Source organism: Pleurodeles waltl, chromosome 9, assembly GCF_031143425.1.
Source record: "Pleurodeles waltl isolate 20211129_DDA chromosome 9, aPleWal1.hap1.20221129, whole genome shotgun sequence".
NCBI lineage: Eukaryota > Metazoa > Chordata > Amphibia > Caudata > Salamandridae > Pleurodeles > Pleurodeles waltl.
In genome coordinates, this window is record NC_090448.1 from 539,656,091 (window position 1) to 539,675,902 (window position 19,812).

Here is a 19,812-nt window from a genome sequence, read left to right on the forward strand (position 1 = left end):
TTACAAAGTTTGTTGGTAATTTGAAACCTAAATTGCTCTTTGCTTGCTAGTAATGGGAGGTGCCTCTTTTTATTTGTTTCAAACCCCTGGAGTGAATTGCTTGCCTGGATGACTGGTAGAAGTGTTTTCCAGTGGGCGACTACTATAAGGTACCAGGACTTTAACCTAGATTCAGTGCTGGACTGTATGGGTAAGGGTAGATAGAAGGGTTTAGTTGACAAATCCTAGTTCACCCCGAGGAATCTGAAAGGTAGTTCAGGGATATATCATAGACGGCATTAATTATGGCCTAAATAGCTTACATAGTCTTCTGGTTTTGGCAGAGAACAAGGCAACCTGCTGTAGTAGAGTGGGTTAAAAGTATGGCTTGATTTACCTTATAGGTTGCAAAGTTTAAGACCTTGTCCAGTAGTGAAAATAAGTAATTGGGGACACTCAGTAATAGACTAGTGATTTCGTAGCATAAAGGGGCTGGATACAAAACCACGTTTTCTAACACCGGAGGCAAACCTCAGTATGTTTTGAGGCAAGTACTGCACCAATTCTATGAAGGCTAGCAGGCATAAGACTTCAAAAGGTGAGAAGCCACTTTTTGTAAGGCAATGTAGGCAAATCACTAATTTCTGCACTTTAGATTTTAGAACATTTGCACAAATGGGTAATCTGTTTTAACATTCTATTATTAAACGCATTCTTGCCTCCAACCTTGCTTAGAACAGTTACTACACATTGATCATTTCAAAATATATGAACCTGTAGGACTATTGCTACAGGTAACAAGTTATTGATCACCATAATAGTAGCACTTTTAAATCCTCCAATACTTTTGTTTTCATGTCTCTGACCTGTATGGCAGAAAACAAGGTGCCAGCCAAGCAAATATGGGGGAGAGTGGCTTAAGCTTTACATAAATGGCCTAAGCATTGCCATTGTGCACTAGAGATTTGTACATTAGACTGTTTTTATGGTCATATGGGCCCTCTCACAATTGAGTTGGTATTCTGGCAGAACATATTGAGTGACCCAGAAAATTGCTTGCATTTCGCCCAACACTCAGAGTTATCAGTAATTCCGTAGATCCGCAGGTATGGAAAATCTGGGCAATTACTATTGAGGCTGTGCGGACCCCTTTAGAAATGAGGAATTGTAGGGGGAAATAGTACTTCCAAGTCTGAATTTCCCCTCAATTCTCTCACACAAAGTTTTTGACTTTCCGTTGCTGAAATCTCCTTGAGAAAATTAAAAAGTCCGAGGAACACCACAGAGCTCCCAATTTCTTCAGAATTAAGAGGCCGCTCATATTGAGGGCCACAGATTATAGACCTGAAGTTGTTCTGGTGGATAATAGTTTCTTGCTGGGTTACAGTACTAAAAAATCTGTCTAATTCGGTGTGTAAAATATTGGTGAATAATTCATGTTTCCCCCTCGATAAACATATAATTTTGCTTTCTTTAAAATACATTTTATACTTCTGCATGTTCTTGTATATCTGGTGTTATGATGCATAATGGTACAAAAACAAATTTCTCTGGATAATAATTTGTGTTCTGATATTCTTTTTTTTAAAACGTAGCGTAGGTTTGGAGCATGACTTGTGTTTCCCTGCTACACATGTTGGATGGCAGTGCAGGAATAAAGGGTCATGTTAGCTGAAGAATCACAGAAACAGGAATAGCATTTTACCAGTTTAGCCGTTAATCTCTACAGGATTGAAAACTGCATGCCTTCTTGAAGGCTAGCCAGGCGTAAGAATATGTACAGATTGGCCGCAGCCAAATTAGTATTTGTAATGTCTGTTGCCTCTAGAACAGGAAAATTAGGCCAAATTGAGGTATGGACTGCACTTTGGATTGGGTGGAGTTAGATGTCAGAAGATCATCCACTATGAAATAAAAATGAGCAGCAGAACTAATGAGAGGACGGGCTCTGAAGAGAGGATTTGTAAGATAAGTAGCAACATAATATATAGGAAGAATTGAAGATTATTAAAGAATGGAAATGTTAAGATGCACTGAAAAATGGAGGGCATGTAGATCTTGCCATGTTCAGGATTTGTAGGTGACAAGACACATTGACATTAGCTAAGAGCAGTGCCATTTTCAATTGTGGAATAAAGTGCAGATAGTCTGAGTGTGTTAAACGGTTTGCACTTAGTTCAGAGAATCTGTTGGGGGAAACTCTTCCTAGATATACATAGAAGATATGCTGATAATTGTCACAAACCAATGGAATAGCCACCCTGTCCTGCCAAGAAGTTATATTCAAACAAAGAGACAAAGCTATGTATTATGTTCTGTTACGTTATACTGTATTAAAACCAATAGTTTTTGTTTAAAAAATGTATGTTTATTCCAAAGTGGAATTCAGGGTATGCTTCTCTATAACCACTATGTAGGATCCTCCTGTTCACCTTTCACCGTGTTTAGTGCCCTTTTTCTTGCTTGACTAGGTCATACCTGCTTCTTCTAATTGGGATTTATCAGTCACAGGGCTCACTCACTCTATGCTTCTCCTTTGTGTTTGTGGTAGCCGATGCGATAGTGAATGGTGGTTTCAAAGACCTGCATATTAAATTTTCATTAACGTGTCACCAAACACATAAATTTCACCTGCGAGTCTCAGTCATGTTAAATGTTTTTCAGGAGCTTTGTCTGTTTAGCTATCTCCTATCCTCCACAAGCTAATTGCAATACTTCTTCATTCTCTTACATTTGGAGGCACCCCGCCTGGAACTATCCCCAGGCGACAACTCTTCCAGCCGTCCCTTCACATTGAAATGTTCCTTCCAGCAGCTAAGATTTGATTCTTCCCTTTGTTGCATTGATGTGCCCGTTACAACTGAAGGTTTTGTGCCTTGTAGACAATACCTTACTGATTATTATATGTGTAGTATGACAGTACTCTAGGTTCACACTGTTCTCTAAAAACCTCAGTTTCTCTGTAGGGCCAATATATCTGAGCAGCACCTTGGGAGAAATGTTATGGCTCTCATCCCTCAGGACTCAAAAGTCCTACTCGAACAATAAACCAATAAATTATAAATTCCAAAATTTGAGTGTTGAAATGCAGTTCATCATTAAAATTCCACTGTTTTCTTTGAACACGCATGATCAATATTATGGGAGTTGCATTACACTTGATTTTTTTGTCCTAAATAATTTTGAATGTTCAGAATGTTTGTAATCTTTGCAAGCTGTATATTTTACTTTTTACTTTCTCTCGTTTCCTACAGACATCTATTAGTGAATCCAAGGGATCGGCGTGTGGTCATTGTAGAATCAGTTTTGTGCCCCTCCCACTTTAAAGAAACACTGACAAGTGTTCTTTTCAAATATTTCGAGGTATGTTTGCTGCACTGAGACCAATTGTCACAAGTTGAATTTAGGATAAACCTACAATATGTATTATTCATAAGTGATGTTCCCCTTATCCTGACCATTTTCGTCTTTGTATGGGCCTATTAACACCTTTGATAATAGCATGTTTGTTGTCTTCAGTTTTCTTTTCACAGGGCTGATGGAACATTATTGAAAATTTGTCTTAAATTTGAAGGTGCTTATTCATGTTTTTATGTTTAGTGAAATGTCCATTTTTTTCTGTTGCGGATGTTCACTGTAAACATTTCTAGAATATGTTTGCCCATTAATTTTATCTTTGTCTCAATTGTCTGAGCATTGAGGAAGATTACTCTTTCTGGTGGGTACGTAGATGGCACTTGTTCTAAAAGTTAGAATTTGTCTTTGATTCAAAGTCCTAGCACCATTAGGTATATTATGACAAAACCACCTTTATTTACGAGTAGATCAAAAGTTGTAGCAGTATCTATAGCCACCTGAGCCCGGGTTGAAGAGTGCGTGTCCACTGCAACATTAGAGGTTGGTTTTTCATGATGGCCTAGATCACATGGTGAACAGCATGTTATTTCAGAAATATTTCATGTTCAGACGCCAGTAAACTGATCCTAAACAATGGCCGACGTAGGGATTGTAATGGATGAGAAGAACAAGTACTTTATTAGATGTTAGCCAGGTAAAGGGGTATGATTCTGGGGTACAGGCAGCCGAAACTGCTACGCCAAAGTATTTGTGTCCAAGCACTGGGCATGCACAGATTGCTGAAGTGGACAGTGCAGCTTTGATCATTGACCACACGTACTACCACTTCATGTGTACACCTGCATCAGTTACCACACCTGTCACTTCTCCTCTTCCGGTGCTTTCCTCGCACCCTTGGTGCATTTTCCACTTCACAGAGAAGCAGAATGCAATGTCTGGGAATGTGAGCTTGGGTAGCTGAGTGCTTAATTCTGCATTATGAAGTAAGATATGCAGTGCATAAGAACATGCACTGCAGGAAAGTCAAGAGAGCGGGGTGGAAAGCCATGCAAGGAGAGGAATTTGTGGAACTGATTATGGGAAATGGTAGAGCGCCAGGTAACTTGGATACCTGTTGTATTAATTCAAATAAGCCAGCCAAGACACTTAAAGCATCCTGCAGTCAGTCTGGGGTTTGTAACCCATTAAGCCCTTCCAATCGCCAATCATTTGCTCCAGCCTCTGTTCAAGATTAAACAGGGGAATTTCAGAAATGTTTCCAGAGCAATCTGGCATCAAAAGACCTAAGGTCCTGGGTATAGCGATGTTCCCTCTCCACCCCTGTGATTCGTACATAGAAAAAAATCCTACGGAAAGTGACCCATGAATAGGAGAATAGTCCGATGCCTCCAGGAAAAATAATAAAAGCACAAAATGTCTACAGTGTACACCTTCTTATTCAGACCGTTCATGGCCATCTTAGAGAAAAGTGATAGGTGAATGAGTGAACTTTTCAGTCACCTTAAAAAATATATAGGTTGTAGGACAGCCTCACTTCATTCAAACCACCCCCTTAGTTAATTGAATTGACAGAACAATTTTGAAAGATTACAGGCAATGAAGGTGACTGTAGAGGTGACAAGCTCCCATAAAATCTCACTGCATAAAAATAATACTTGCTGGAACCCACTTGGCCATACCCTCTGCTGTACAGGCAGAAAACCTTTCCCTTGCTCGAGAAAATTAAGCCCTTGAGTTATGAAAAATACCTAGTCACAAAGGGCCAAAAGGTCATGTAAACACACAATTACAAAAATCTGAGCACTCTCCTGAGTGCCTTGGCTCCCTCTGTTGTCCAGTTAGCTCCCCAGCCATACCTGCTAGCTTGAGCGTGGTATACCTTTTAATCCTTTTGAGAGAGGTAGCATGAAAATTTCCTTAGGCACACTTGAGGGCTTTGAAATCCTTGTAATTGGGAAGTAGAAACTCCTGAATCCCTCAGCAATATGTAAGTGACACAAAGCCCTGCTCTTGCCCAAGCAACAGCTAAACTGTATTTAGAACTCGTGCACAGAAATCCCACAACGGGAAGAATAAGAAATTAAGAAGCCCCCAAAAGGGCTGGATCCTCAGAGAGCTACATAGTTGTACTAACTTTGAGTGCTTACAAGAGTGTCTCAGAGCTCAATTTCAGGCGCAACTTAGGTGAAAAAAAATATGAAAAATGTATATGCCAGTGCAAAAACTAGACAAAGAAAGTCCAAACTGCAATTGAGTCATTAGTCCCCCCTCTGCACCATGGAGACTATCACGGACCAAATATTGTCTTCCACAAAAAGGCAGAGCAAACGCTCTAACTGCAAAACAATGCAATTCTGGCCTTTGTCTAGCTAAGGTCAGAAATAGGAAATATGTAGCTAAGGAGGTTGACATTATGAAAGTTAAGGGAGGCATGCCACAAATTACTGATAAAATCTTTGAGGAAAGGCTTTCAAATATAAGAAATATTATAATCACTAATTTAAATAAACCACTGAAGAAGGAAATGAGACACCCTATTAAACAACATATTATACGGTTAGATGAAAAAGTATTGACTCACATGTTGAAAGTCCACAAGATGGCAGGACTTCTCTTAGATTTCAAATTAAGGGCTAGTCATTGAGCAAAGACTGCCTAGTGGTGGGCTATCGAAATGGGAATATTCCACAATTCCTCATTGTCAGCAAGCAGCTGTCACAGAAACACTTGAAATTTTGCTGTACATACGTAGTCTCTGACACTACAGAGACCTGGATGATTTCGCCTTTTGAAAGAAAATATTAGGCACCCATCCTTTAATCAATATATCAATTCCATTCTTTTGGGCATTTCTACATATAGCTGTAAGCTCAACTACCCATGAGAGAGAACCCAATGATGTATTTACCGTTAAAATTATATTGCTGCTTTAATTATGACATTCACTCCAGTCAAGGACCCCATTTCTTCTGATGTTTTTGTGGGCATCCCTAGGCTACACACACTGGCTCCTACATTTTGGAACACTAGTCCATCACCCGCTGCCAAGCCAATTATGGGGCAGCATTCAAATACAGTCCCGGGACAAGGTACCTTTTACCAAGTAAGTGACTCATTGTCACAAGATATCTTTCAGAGCAACCCCCCACCCCCTCAAGTCTTCCAACAGGCCCTGGAATCTAATCTTAGGTAAACAATTGATGGGCTTTCCCAGCACATCTGGTAAGACAACAGGGGTTTCAAATGTAGCAAACAGACCAGAGAGGGGTCTTTAATATTTCCTGTTTATGTTCATTGTGTATTTGTTGAGAGCTTGGCTGGATATATGCAGTGTTTTTAATAAGTTAGGAACGGTTTTACACTTGAAACAGTGCTGTTCCCATCAAACCAATGTTTGTAAAATCTCTTGTATTTAAAACAAGAATTGGCCAAGCCAGTAAGTTTTGCCTATGCGAAATATATTGGCTTTGTAAAAAAAACCCACAAAAAACAGGCGCTATGACTCTGTCAATGCTGGCCGCTTTATAGTGCTTTTTTTTTTTTTTTTTTTTTACTTTAAGCCATGTTGCTCAGCTCAGCTGCTGTGCAACATGTAAAAAACATTGACAAAGCCAATAGATTTCTTATAGTCAAAACTGTTTGCCAAAGCTTGTTCTTCTGAGCCACGCTGAGTGCTTTTAAAGTTTTATACAGATTCACTGTTCCACTTGCTTTTAAACGATTCTGTGAGAATGCATGTGTTTTTACTATTCAGCGTGTTTGACCTTTTTTATTTCTTCTTCTCTCAGTACTTTTTTTTTCTTCCATAGAATTATAAAAAAAATCATTTTCCACAACTTTATCCTTCCAGCTGGTCTTACATACGCTTTCACTTTTAAACAGATCCGCCCTTCGAGCCACTGCTGTGCGCTTTAACTCTCATTGAAATCTCTTGTTCACTTCTACCACCCCCACCATTTTTCTTGTTCTGGTTGCTTTGCTCTCTGAGCCCTCCATGTTGCTCCCCCGCCCACCTGCCCCCTCTGTCTTGCTTCTGCCCTCTCCTTGTGTCCCTCCACCCTCCTGTTGTTTTTCTGCCCAATAGGTTCCACTCTGTGTGTTGCTTCTTCCAAACTGCGTCCTGCACCCACCCCCATGCTCTTATCAATTTGGATCGGTGTACAAAACAAAAAAACAGTTAGTCATTTTGTTGGAACGCATTCTTGGTGCATGCACCTACAAAATGACGCAACTGGCCATGTATGCTTTTATTATTTCCTGTTTATTAGCCATTCTGCACAACATCAGCGATGCTCCACAGCATGTCTAAAACCATTGACAGAGATGTAAGGTTGTATATTGTGTAAATTGGGTGTTTGAAACCTAATATTGTAATGTGTAGTTGCTTATTATACCATTGCAATAAATAGTGCAATATGTTAATATCTTTGAATTGTACTACTAGATCTGGCTAAGACAGTACATAAAGTCAAACACCTTATACGATAAGCAACCAGGAAACATTTTATTAAAGGAGTGGGATTTCTTACGTTGAATATTTTTCAAATAATATGTATCCTAAAGACAAGATTCTTTTCTTGACAATATTTATTTTCGCTACAAATGTTTTACCATAATGTGGTAGGCAACCAAGAGTCTATAGTTTTCTCCTAAACAGCTTCTGCCTGCAGGAGTACCCCCTTAACACATTTTATTGTTAACCCGAAATTTCAACAGTTGCAGATGTTTGAAATGAGATGGTTTAACCGCTTTGTGATTCTGACCAGGATCTGGAAAAAGCTGCTAAAAGGGGATATTCTTTCTTTCTGTGTTCATCTGTGAATCAGTGGCTCACCATAGGGCTGTATCAAATAAGTTTGGCCCATTACGTTCCTAGAAATGGTTGCACCATCATTCAAACAATCTAGACCATCCGATTTATTCTCCATTAGCAGTGCTTAACAGAGTGCTTGGTTTAACTGTAAAGTCTGCTCCCACTCCCCAATGCCTTGGTTAGGGCAGCAAAGACATTTTGTTTTCTAGAAACATTTACTAGACACCTAAATTACATTACTCAGTTTCAGGTAGGCTAACTAAACGTAGAAATCTGGCATTTCTCAATTTACAACACAAGGCATCTTGTGATAGTTTTCTTATTTGTGTTTTTTATCTCCAAAGTTGCAAGTCTTTGGTGCATACCCATGTTCATTGCTTTCTCACTTGCATTTTAGGAGAGACAATTCTCAGGTTATTTCTGACCGATTTGATCATTATTTCGGACCCAAACTCCTGTTTGTTCCCATCTTGAATGTACCTTCTGTAACGCACCAGGCTTGTTCCTCCCCTCTTTAAAGGAACTGGCAAGTACTATACGTCATCAACTCATAATTTGCTCCCTCATCTGAGGTGTGGTCCCCTGGTCTTCTAAGCACTTCCTCTCCTTATGAACCAAATGTTGGATTCCACATTTCTCTCAGTTGTGTGCCCCATTTGTAATATGCTCAGCAGGCTAGTGGGGAGAGCTACTGAACAGAGCAAAATGTTTGTTGTGGGCCAGTATCTTCTTTATACTTCTGCCCAGCAACTGACAGAACCTGTCATAGTCACTCTTGCTGGATGACCTGTGAGCGGCAATAAAACATGGCAGTATCTGTGCTCAGGTTTTGTTAAACCATCATTCAAATCATTTTTCATCAGGTTCTCTTCAGTGGCACATCATGTTCTGTCCTGATGGACAAGAGCCCTTCTCTCCACAACTTAGATCTTTCAGATGAGCACTTCTAGAATTATTTTCCTTATGGTGTTTCCTTTTTAACTTGAACCTATCTTAGTCCAGTGCTTAGATTTTTATTTACATATATTTCAGTGACCTGGGCCCTGATAAATCTTAGCCCATCAGCAGTCATGTTGCAATCTTTTTTTTTTTTTTTTTTACAAATAGTCACTTTCTGGTTTAATACTACTTGTCCGAATGTGAAGCCCACACAGAGGTAGGTGTTAGGCTGCGGTGAATCTACTCTTCAGACATTTGGATAAAAGACATGGGACTCTAATGTCTCCCAGTAGCAAGTGTCAGGCACTGCAGTTTCATAATTGATGTCTCACTTTCTTTGTTCCCCAGATCGGCAGCATTGTGGAAGATGGTACTTTTCATGTAAGAGCATCATTATGAAATGTACCACTTTGAGGATTTTCTACTCGTGAACACATTATAAACCCATGCCTAGTTGGCTTTCAGATGTATTCCCTAAACCCTTACTGAGAGTACAAAAGGGAGCAGTAAATATCCATGCTCTCCTTGAAGCTGCAAACACTTAAGTGATCTTTTAAGGTATATTTATTTGTATAGCTCACTAATGGTAAGGTTGTTGGTGCTGATCAATTAATATTAATGGACCTGAAGTGAAAGAGGGAATAGTTAGTACTACTGTTTGGAAAGGTAGCTTTTGGTACCTTTCTGTTGTGACCTTCTTTCGTAATGTAAGTTTAGGGGAAGAATGTCTACCCTATAACATTCTGAGTTGATTGGTTGTGTGTGGCAGTTCCATCCACTGGCAGTTATCTTCTGACTGGTGGAGGAGGCACCACGTCTGAGAATCACTAAGTAAATAAACATTTACACATTACTGAAGACCTGCCAGCTACCTCATTATAACACTTTCCTAAACCTAGCTAGTTTGGGTTCTGTCCGAATGGCAGCTGGGTGTGAGTTCAGCAGTCTGGCTGCTTTGATTAGTCCTGAATTTTCTGAGCTAGCTGACATTAAACTAAGGGCCATGTCTCTTTGTCAGGGTTTTTTGAGTTCCCAGTTTTCTGTGTCCACCTTTATTGACCCAAATGCTTTTACACCTACATTTTCCCATCTGATTTGATCATTTGTTTAAATTTAGTTAACTTGTATTTGTATACATGTTTTTGAGTATGTCCACTGCAAGTAAAAGGAATATTTCACAAAGTTTGGTTAAGGAAAATGCTTACTTTGGCATTCCTCTTAGATAAACTCTCCACAGTTGTTGGCGTTTATGTTGTGTAAATGGAGCTATTGAACATGGAAACCATAGCTGGCTTGATCCTTAACTGATCCTGTAGCTACCTCAAACACTTGCAGTAAAAACAACAACTTCATAGTTTCAGAAGATTTACAACATGTCCAAGGTAGCTTACAAACTAATGTGGCAATTTGTATTTGAAAGATTTGCATTGTGTTACTAAAGTTATGTTGATATTCGTGTTTCTGTTTAAAATATTAATCTGTATGATTTGTTTTGTTCTAGGTTCCATCAGTTCTGTTTGCTCCAACCCATTTGATGTCTTTATTGACTCTTGGAATTAATTCAGCCATGGTCCTGGACTGTGGATATGCAGAAAGTCTGGTGTTGCCTGTATCTTTTGATGAACATTTATTGGCAAGAAAACATTGCATCCCATTTATAGTTCGTTTTATATAGCGCCCCAAATCTAGAAATTCTGTCTTACACAAAACTGTAAAAAGTAGTGTCCACCTAAACAATTAGTCCCTAAGTATTCTGCATCATAAAGGAGGTTGTCATGGATGGTGGATTAGTCTCAGGGAATTAAATTATTAAAATAAAAGGTTTTGCATGTCAATGCATACTAAGCACTCGGAAGGTTACCTGTTATTCTCTTTGTATTGCAAAAAAACCTAGGAAAGGTAAGCTTTTTATGCTACAGCATTCATAATCTTTGCAAATATAAACAAAACAATTGCAAACAGTTTATTTAAAAATGAACGTTTGTAGGAACACTAGTTTGAAAAAACCTTTTTAATGCCTTTTTAGTGACTTTTTCAATTGCTAAGGGTATTTATAACAATTAGTCCCCTTATACAAGGACATCTTTAGTCCTCGGATGGTAGAGCAATAAATGTTCTACTTGAATTAACCTAGATAGTAATGCAAAGTGTAAGTCTTTAGAAGAAATTCGAGGTTTCATATCCAGAGAATGAGGCATTGGAAGTGTCCTGGTTTTATTATTATAATTACACTATCGCACTTGGTCAGCTGAGATTGTAGCTTGAATGATTGGCTGAATTGTTGACTCTTAAGAGTGAGGCTGAGGAAGTATGCTTTGGAGAGCCACTTATGGATGTTCAGAGTAAGGTAAACTTCCCAGGTATTAGAAGTAGAACTCATCTGCGGAAGGGTCCAGGAATGCTTTGATCCAATATTAGGGGATTTGATCAGTATTCAACGAAGCAAAGTGGTCTCTAGACCAAGTACCTTGACATTTGGAGTGTGAGGCCCCCTGACAATTGTTGATGCAATGGCATTCTCACGAAAGGGAGTTTGTCTGAAGTTGCTGATAAAATAGAGAAAAGAATGGCACACAGGAACGTTAACATATGAGTTCACAAAACTATAAATGTATGCACACAAAGCCTAGACACACGGGCAAATACATGTAAACACACAAAGACAGACAAGTTAAGCTGTTTGTTGCTCAGTTGGTTAAGCACTGCATGTACATTTAACCTACAGGCACAGATTTCAGCCGTAGTAATAGCAGCTAAGGTTCAGACCGTTTCATGGTTAAGAAGTGTGGAGCTAGCAACAAGAACCTCATCTTACAAGAAATTTGATGATCAGCTACAACTTAATCCTACAGTGAAATCATGCATTGTATAGACATGTGAAAAAGTAACTGTTTTGCATTGTCATGTTTAGGTTCAACCATCAATCCGATCCAGAACCTCTTAGTGGGTAATTAGACTGAAAAGATTTACAAAATTTCACCTTCAGGCATAAGTTTGCTGAAGAACGTGACTTTGGACCAAAGCATGTGAATTTGTCCTGTGGTTGCGATTCCCAGCAGCTATCACTGGGAACGCCTGAGTGATTCTGGTCTGCACACTGATAAAATGTGCCTCTGAGCATCTTGCCTATTAGAACCAACCACTATCCAGTGGGCCGGTTACTCAACTGTGGTGCACAGTCATACAGCAATTTACTTTACAACAAGCATATATGAATGGGCTCCAGTCTCTTGCTGTTTTTGTTGAACAAGACTAGTACTCAAGACTTCAGCTCTGCTCCTTTGCTTTGGGACTGCTTGTGAAAATGTACCCTTTTTGTATTGTGCAAAACATTGTTTGTGTTGTTATACTGTTAGAATTTCTTTAGCTCCATCCAGATTTATGAAGGAATACCGATTCTGAATTGCTGGGAAGCCCTTCCCCTAGGCGGAAGGGCTATTCACAAGTAAGTGTTCATGAGAAGACATATATTCGTGTGACTTACAAATATAAAGTATGTGTTTTTATAATATTGTTTGACCACACCTGTAATAAGCGTTTCTGTAAACAACAACATTGTTGTTTAATTTGCTTACTCAGAATTCTATAACTTGTGTGGATGCCTAGCGGGAAATATCAGATAAACGGTGTGTTCTCTGTTCAACCAAAGCAGTTAATCGTTCTTTGCACTACAGTGGTCCTCTGTCTGTATTTACTATGTAAATGTTTTGAACCGCATCTCTTTGCCACCTCAAAATTGTGAGCCTATAGCATGAATATTCCTCGAATTGCCAATGAGTGTAGTTTTAAAATTGTGACAGTAGTCCACAATATGTTGTCTGTTCATGTTGTTTCCCATAACTTGTTTGGCAGGCATGATAGACATAGATCGGGATTGAGGCAGGGTTGTCCTATGCCCCCCCTCTTGAAGGTCGAACATTTTGCCACAACAAATCGGTGACAGTCCCAGACCACAAAAGATCAGATCGACATTTGAATTGTTTATGGCCACTGATGACGTGCTTAAACCTCTATTACATTTAAAACCTCATATTTGTACTGTGCAGTTGAGTGTATATAAATAGAAAAACAATAAAACAGAAATGTTTTTTAAAGAAACTGACAGCCTTAGTCCCCAAGCTCCTAGTGAAGCTACAAATATTGGGGCAGGTTTCAAGATGAACATGACCAATCGGAGGTGTTTAACTTGGCCTTATATCTGAACATGATGGAGCATTTGAAGGGGAAAATGTCTATCAAATGGCAGTAGAGGCCAGTAAAGTACCTGAGGGGCTATATAACAGTGGGTTTACATACCACCTAAGAGAAAGAAGTGGTACAGGGAGCAGCCAAATTCCATTAAGAAAGTTCTGCAGAGGTGGAACACTGTTGCAGTCTCATGGATAGGCACAATTGGCTTCATCATGATGAATTATTGCCTAATATTCTATACTTTTTTCAGACTTACCATTGCCTGTTTGTGCAGAACTTTCATAGAGTTGCAAAGAATGTGCAAGATATTGATCTGATCCAGAAAATAACTAGAATCTCAATCTCTCAAAGGCTGTTGATATCAGTAGAGGGGTTCCGGGGGGTTCCAGAACTGAAATGGTGTTATAAAGCCTCTCAGATGCAATATAAAATGGAGCGGTTGAGGATAGACACTGAGAAACAGAGCAGCCACTTTGTGAGGTCTCTTGGATCTCAAACTAGCAGAGGAGTAGCAGATCGTCTATCTCCCCAATGACTCGAGCAACACTGCAGGCGTGAGACAGCAAAGGTATGAGATGGGAAGGCTGATGAAAGAGCCCTCACTGATCATCCTGTTCTTTTGGAACAAGGACTTCTTGCCTGTGGTGATTGGAGGGGATTTTGCAAAATAGAAGGTGGGTGATTGACCTTGGTAAGAGACCTAGTCAGTTAAGTGCTACTTAGAAAAATCCCAATGCATGATTTAGGACTTTCAGCTCACTGAAACTGATCAATTCAGCCATGCTTAAGGCAGCCCCAAGGTCTTAAACTAACAGCCACCAGATAATAGCTCCATTATCAAAAACTGAGGAATAATGGAGATGTGTCATAAAACAATGTCCACTGTCAAAGCAGATGCAAAGTGGACGGAAACACCACATATAACATTTATAGGTGACACTACTCCCCGTTAATGCTGCACAGTATGAGTACCTATTGAATTGCTGTCTGCTGGGAGGAGCTTTGACTCACAAAGCACAATCACATACTTAATTGTATAACTGCCCTAAAGTTGAGGATTTCTGATGGGAGTTTTAGAAGGTATTGAGCACACAACAGGGGAACCCTGAGACCAAACTTGTAGGCACCATTTCAGACATCTCTTAACCAAAGGATGCATTTCTATTTATACCAATGTCTGATATATTGGTAGCAGGAAAGCAGACCATTGGGATCTCATGGGGTACCACTAGCTACCAAAGGTCATTTCTGAGATGCTTGGTGCTCCACAGCAATTTGGAAAAATAGGGACCCCATTTTTAACTTCCTTTCACTGGACTTACTAGGTCCATCATTTTTAAGGCATCTTAGGGTCCTTGACTTATATTTGTAAAAGACCTGAAAAGTATCGGAAGCAGGATTACTCCAACCGTTTGGGCATAAAGCACCTCACAGTTGTCCTTCACTGCTGATGTGAGTGGTGATGTGTGTTGCGGTCTAATGGAGGGGAATTGTTGGTTTGGAAGGGAGAAAAGAGGCTGTTTCCTGGTTCCTTTATTCAGCAGTAATGTCCACCTCATTGATCTGATGAGATTTAGACATAAATGGTTTTATCATTTCCCAAACAAATATTCAAAGTGCCTAAAGAAGTATAGGAACTGTTATTGTGTCTTGTAACAGGAGTTTGGAATTAAGGAGACGTTGTTTTAAACTTGTTCTTTACTAGCATTTTACTTTAGTGTTAGTACTGTCATTATGTAGTATTTAATATAATTGGAAAAAAGCTACATTTAGCAAATACTGAAACATGATAGAGGTGTAAAGACATTTCGTGAAGGGAACAAACATTTCTGAGATTAAACAAAATTTTGAGAAAAGTGGGAAACATTAAGGTTGGGGAGCAAATCTTCGGTCAGGAAGACAATTAAAAAAAAAGTAAGTCTGTGTAGCTTTTAATTCAAAAGTTGGAGTGATGGGAAAAAGAAAAAGACAAACTTTATAGGTGTGTTATTCCTTTTTCCACTTTCTAACATGGCCCAAACTATTTAGTGACCACAGATGGCAGGCAGCAGCAAAAGGGAAACTAGTAAGAAAAATGGGGAAGTCATATGAGAGTGGAATGTAGAAGGGAAGGGAAAAAGGATTTAAGATTTTGGGAAACGGGTCGTTTAGATGACAAAGCTCTGGGGTGAAAGGAAATAGTGTCAGTAAATATAAAGGACATTAGAGGCAAGTACGTGAGTACCTCTTCCTCAAGCACAATCAAACAGAACAAAAACAAAGAAGGAGGAGGAGAGAGAATAAGATGGATTCACAGCAAAGGAGAAAAAGCAGGGGAGGTCAGACGGCTGAAGGTCATAATCTACCACCTCAGGAGAAAAAAGCAGGAAAGAATAGTGCTACGGATGAGGATGGAGAGGAAAAATTAAAAGAAAAGAGTGGTCTATGTGATCCATTATGAAAACCAAATTGGTGATTGCGATTTTGAGTTACCACAATCTCTTTGATGGTTTGAAAACTTGGTGAATGCCTGGAAATTTTAAGGGAGCAGGTTGGGTAAGATGGATTTTCAAAGTTGAAATTTACCCAAAAACATTTTCTCAGAGGTCACGTAGAGCCGTTGTCCATTAGGGTGAAAGTTAACGTAGTCGTCTCACAATGGAAGTCTCTGGCCAATTAGAGGATGTTTGTTTGGATGACTATAGTACCCGTCTCTTGTATTCACTTCCTTCTCCACCACTTGACAGTGAGGCGTGAACACACACATAAGGGCGTGGTCACAGGCAAATGAGGTAGAAGAGAGGAAAAACAAAGAGCTGGGCAAGCATATGTAGACAGTGATGCAGGTACAGTCGTAACGGAAATACTAAAACATTTACTTTTCACCTACATTAGAGAGCATACACATAGGAAGACATGAAGATGGGGATAACGACACAATAAGATGCAAGCACCCTCTGGCTTCCCTATTGCTCCCACATTGGTAAGAAAGTAGATTGCACTGTACCACCCAGAGTCTGGCTAGAACACACATGAACTTCAGCATGGTGTGGAAGGTCTCAAGTCTTATTCCTCTTCTGCCCTCCTGCTTCAGAGGTTCCACCGCTCGCTGTTTTTGCACATGGATTGCACATGGATTATGTGGTTTGCAAACCCTGCCACTCCCTTTGGTGCACAAACATGGGTAAGGTGGCTTGTCACAAGACCCAACTGCCCCAATAGAGCACCCTTGATTAGACAGTCCAAAACTCTTTGACCAAAACCGGCTTTGGTGATTCCCAGTAGTGAGCTATGTGCTCTATAAACATTGCGTAACATAGCATGTTCCAGACTGGGTCCTTTTATCATTTATTCGTAGCTGAGCTGCACAGTGTGTAATTTTTGCACTTTTGGCTCTTGTTTATGCAGTGCTGTTCAAGAGGTGAGACAACAGAGAAGAGGGAGAAAAAATATACCAGTGCTCAAGTCGCGTCCTCTTTTTACCTAAGGAAAAAAAAAACTTTAAATGTCTGTATTCCTAGTCCAATGTGCAGCTTAAGAACATCCCTGTTTTGGACTTGCAGATAGAAGAAAAGTGACGTGGTGTTTAAACTGTTTTATATTTTTATTGACTTGTTATTTTTAAACTTTTAGGGAGCTGGAAACTCAACTACTAGAGCAATGCACTGTTGATACGGGCACGGCAAAGGGACAGCCACTTCCATCTGTGATGGGTAATGTTCCTTATATTAATTTCTTTATTGAACATAGCATTCTGCATTTTTTGTTTTCCTTCCAAGATCAAATATTACATATCTTGAAAGATTACATCCTGAAGTTTAAAAACCAATGACGACATGTAATTTAGGATGTCTTCTGTGTGAAGCCATTGTTGGAATCCACCTTTTGATACCACCTTCAGCCTAACCTGAGGGATCATACTAATTGTTTTTCTATAAGATTCTTTCATTCTCCTGATATGATCTCTTTAAATGCCCATGAATACCAAGCTGGGATTCACTACAGTTCTTGGATATGTATTAAGTGGTTCCAGAGATGTTCATACATGCCATACAGCATTTTGTGTGCCACCAGAAGTGAAGTCCCTATAGGTATAACCTGCACCAGTGTCTTATCCAGGTGACTGATTGACACATGTTTGGTTTAAGTCAATAAGGACGCTCAACGAAGGACCACACGCCAATTATGAATACAATTTAGCTTTACTAGAATTTCATGTAAATGCAGGCATTTAGCACATCAACAATAGTGGAATAAGAATAGCAATGAAAAGCATCTATTCATATATAAGTACACTACAAAGAGCATCTATGTATACCTATGAGCAAAGAGTTCATTGACAGAATAAGAATAGCAATGAAAAAGCATCTATTTATTTATATATAAGTACACTACAAAGAGCATCTATGTATACATCTGAGCAAAGAGTTCATTGACAGATATAAACTTGGAATAATTGTATACCAAAATGTGATACACTACAATGTTCAGGAAGCAGAATATAAACGAGTTGAATACTTCAGATGAGCTTTGATTTACTGCACACTAAAATGCATATTTCAATTACTGTAGCAGGCTCACACTACGATGTTCAGTAAGGAAAAACTGTAAACGAGCTGAATTCTTCAGATTATAAACACATTGCAAGCATAATAATCAATCATAATATTAGAGCAGAGAAACAAAAGCCTTTCATCCCTGGGTGGAACTTAACTTAGTCCACGAAATGCTGGGAAGCCCTCTACCGCCCGCTTGGACCTCTCTCCCCCTCGAGCGTCACGGTCTTGGAACAGCACAACAGGAAGGCAGCTCTGGGTCTGAAGATGACAGTTTCACAACTCCATCTGCGAGCTTCAATTCCCTCACCCACCTTTCAGTGTTTAAGTAACCTGAAGCTTGGATTCTGTCCCCTTCCAGTATTTTCTAGCTATGTTATCAGTACATGTCTCTTGGCTGCCTTGCCGTTCCCTGGCCATTGTTTTCATTCCATCTTTTACTGTGGTCTCGTTCTCAAGGTTGAGACTGAATCTCCTTCACAGCCTGTTTCTCACACATGCAGCTGCGAATAAGTTTATCTACGGAATGTCAAAAGAAAACAAGCTTGAAAGCGAACATCGTGAATTTCTTCCACGTTGCTCTGGCTTTGGCAGGCATCACGCTCATCTACACTGTTCAAGCTAATTAACCCTTTGCGTCACAATGTCTTCCGCACCTTTCCCTATACTGATCAACCAGTGTAAGGAAATGCCTCCTTGGCATGGTTACCCCCTGACTTTTTGCCTTTGCTGATGCTAAGTTTTGATTTGAAAGTGTGCTGAGGCCTGCTAACCAGGCCCCAGCACCAGTGTTCTTTCCCTAACCTGTACTTTTGTTTCCACAATTGGCACACCCTGGCATCCAGGTAAGTCCCTTGTAACTGGTACCCCTGGTACCAAGGGCCCTGAAGCCAGGGAAGGTCTCTAAGGGCTGCAGCATATCTTATGCCACCCTGGGGACCCCTCACTCAGCACAGACCCACTGCTTGCCAGCTTGTGTGTGCTAGTGTGGATAAAAAGACTAAGTCGACATGGCACTCCCCTCAGGGTGCCATGCCAACCTCACACTGCCTATGAAGTATAGATAAGTCACACCTCTAGCAGGCCTTACAGCCCCAAGGCAGGGTGCACTATACCATAGGTGAGGGCATAAGTGCATGAGCACTATGCCCCTACAGGGTCTAAGCAAAACCTTAGACATTGTAAGTGCAGGGTAGCCATAAGAGTATATGGTCTGGGAGTCTGTCATGCATGAACTCCACAGCACCATAATGGCTACACTGAAAACTGTGAAGTTTGGTATCAAACTTGTCAGCACAATAAATGCACACTGATGCCAGTGTACATTTTATTGTAACATACACCCCAGAGGGCACCTTAGAGGTGCCCCCTGAAACCTTAACCGACTATCCGTGTAGGCTGACTAGTTCTAGCAGCCTGCCACACACCAGACATGTTGCTGGCCACTTGGGGAGAGTGCCTTTGTCACTCTGTGTCTAGTAACAAAGCCTGTACTGGGTGGAGGTGCTTCACACCTCCCCCTGCAGGAACTGTAACACCTGGCGGTGAGCCTCAAAGGCTCACCCCCTTTGTTACAGCACCACAGGGCACTCCAGCTAGTGGAGTTGCCCGCCCCCTCCGGCCACGGCCCCACTTTTGGCGGCAAGGCCAGAGGAGATAATGAGAAAAACAAGGAGGAGTCACTGGCCAGTCAGGACAGCCCCTAAGGTGTCCAGAGCTGAGGTGACTCTGACTTTTAGAAATCCTCCATCTTGCAGATGGAGTATTCCCCCAATAGGGATAGGAATGTTCCCCCCTCCCCTTGGGAGGAGGCACAAAGAGGGTGTACCCACCCTCAGGGCTAGTAGCCATTGGCTACTAACCCCCCAGACCTAAACACGCCCTTAAATTTAGTATTTAAGGGCTCCCCAGAACCTAGGAACTCAGATTCCTGCAACCTAAGAAGAAGAGGATTGCTAAGCTGAAAAACCCTGCAGAGAAGACGGAGACACCAACTGC

At 40.4% G+C, this 19,812-nt stretch overlaps 1 protein-coding gene across 2 annotated transcripts in view; it reads left to right on the forward strand.

Moving 5' to 3' along the window:
- Nucleotides 1-19,812, forward strand: part of ACTR10 (actin related protein 10) — a 247,924-nt gene that overhangs the window by 39,118 nt on the left and 188,994 nt on the right. For both annotated transcript variants that reach the window (XM_069207450.1, XM_069207451.1), the window contains exons 4-7: nucleotides 3,234-3,342; nucleotides 10,590-10,697; nucleotides 12,466-12,533; nucleotides 16,892-16,971. In XM_069207450.1, the coding sequence (XP_069063551.1) occupies nucleotides 3,234-3,342; nucleotides 10,590-10,697; nucleotides 12,466-12,533; nucleotides 16,892-16,971 (365 nt within the window). The remainder of the gene's footprint in view (nucleotides 1-3,233; nucleotides 3,343-10,589; nucleotides 10,698-12,465; nucleotides 12,534-16,891; nucleotides 16,972-19,812) is intronic.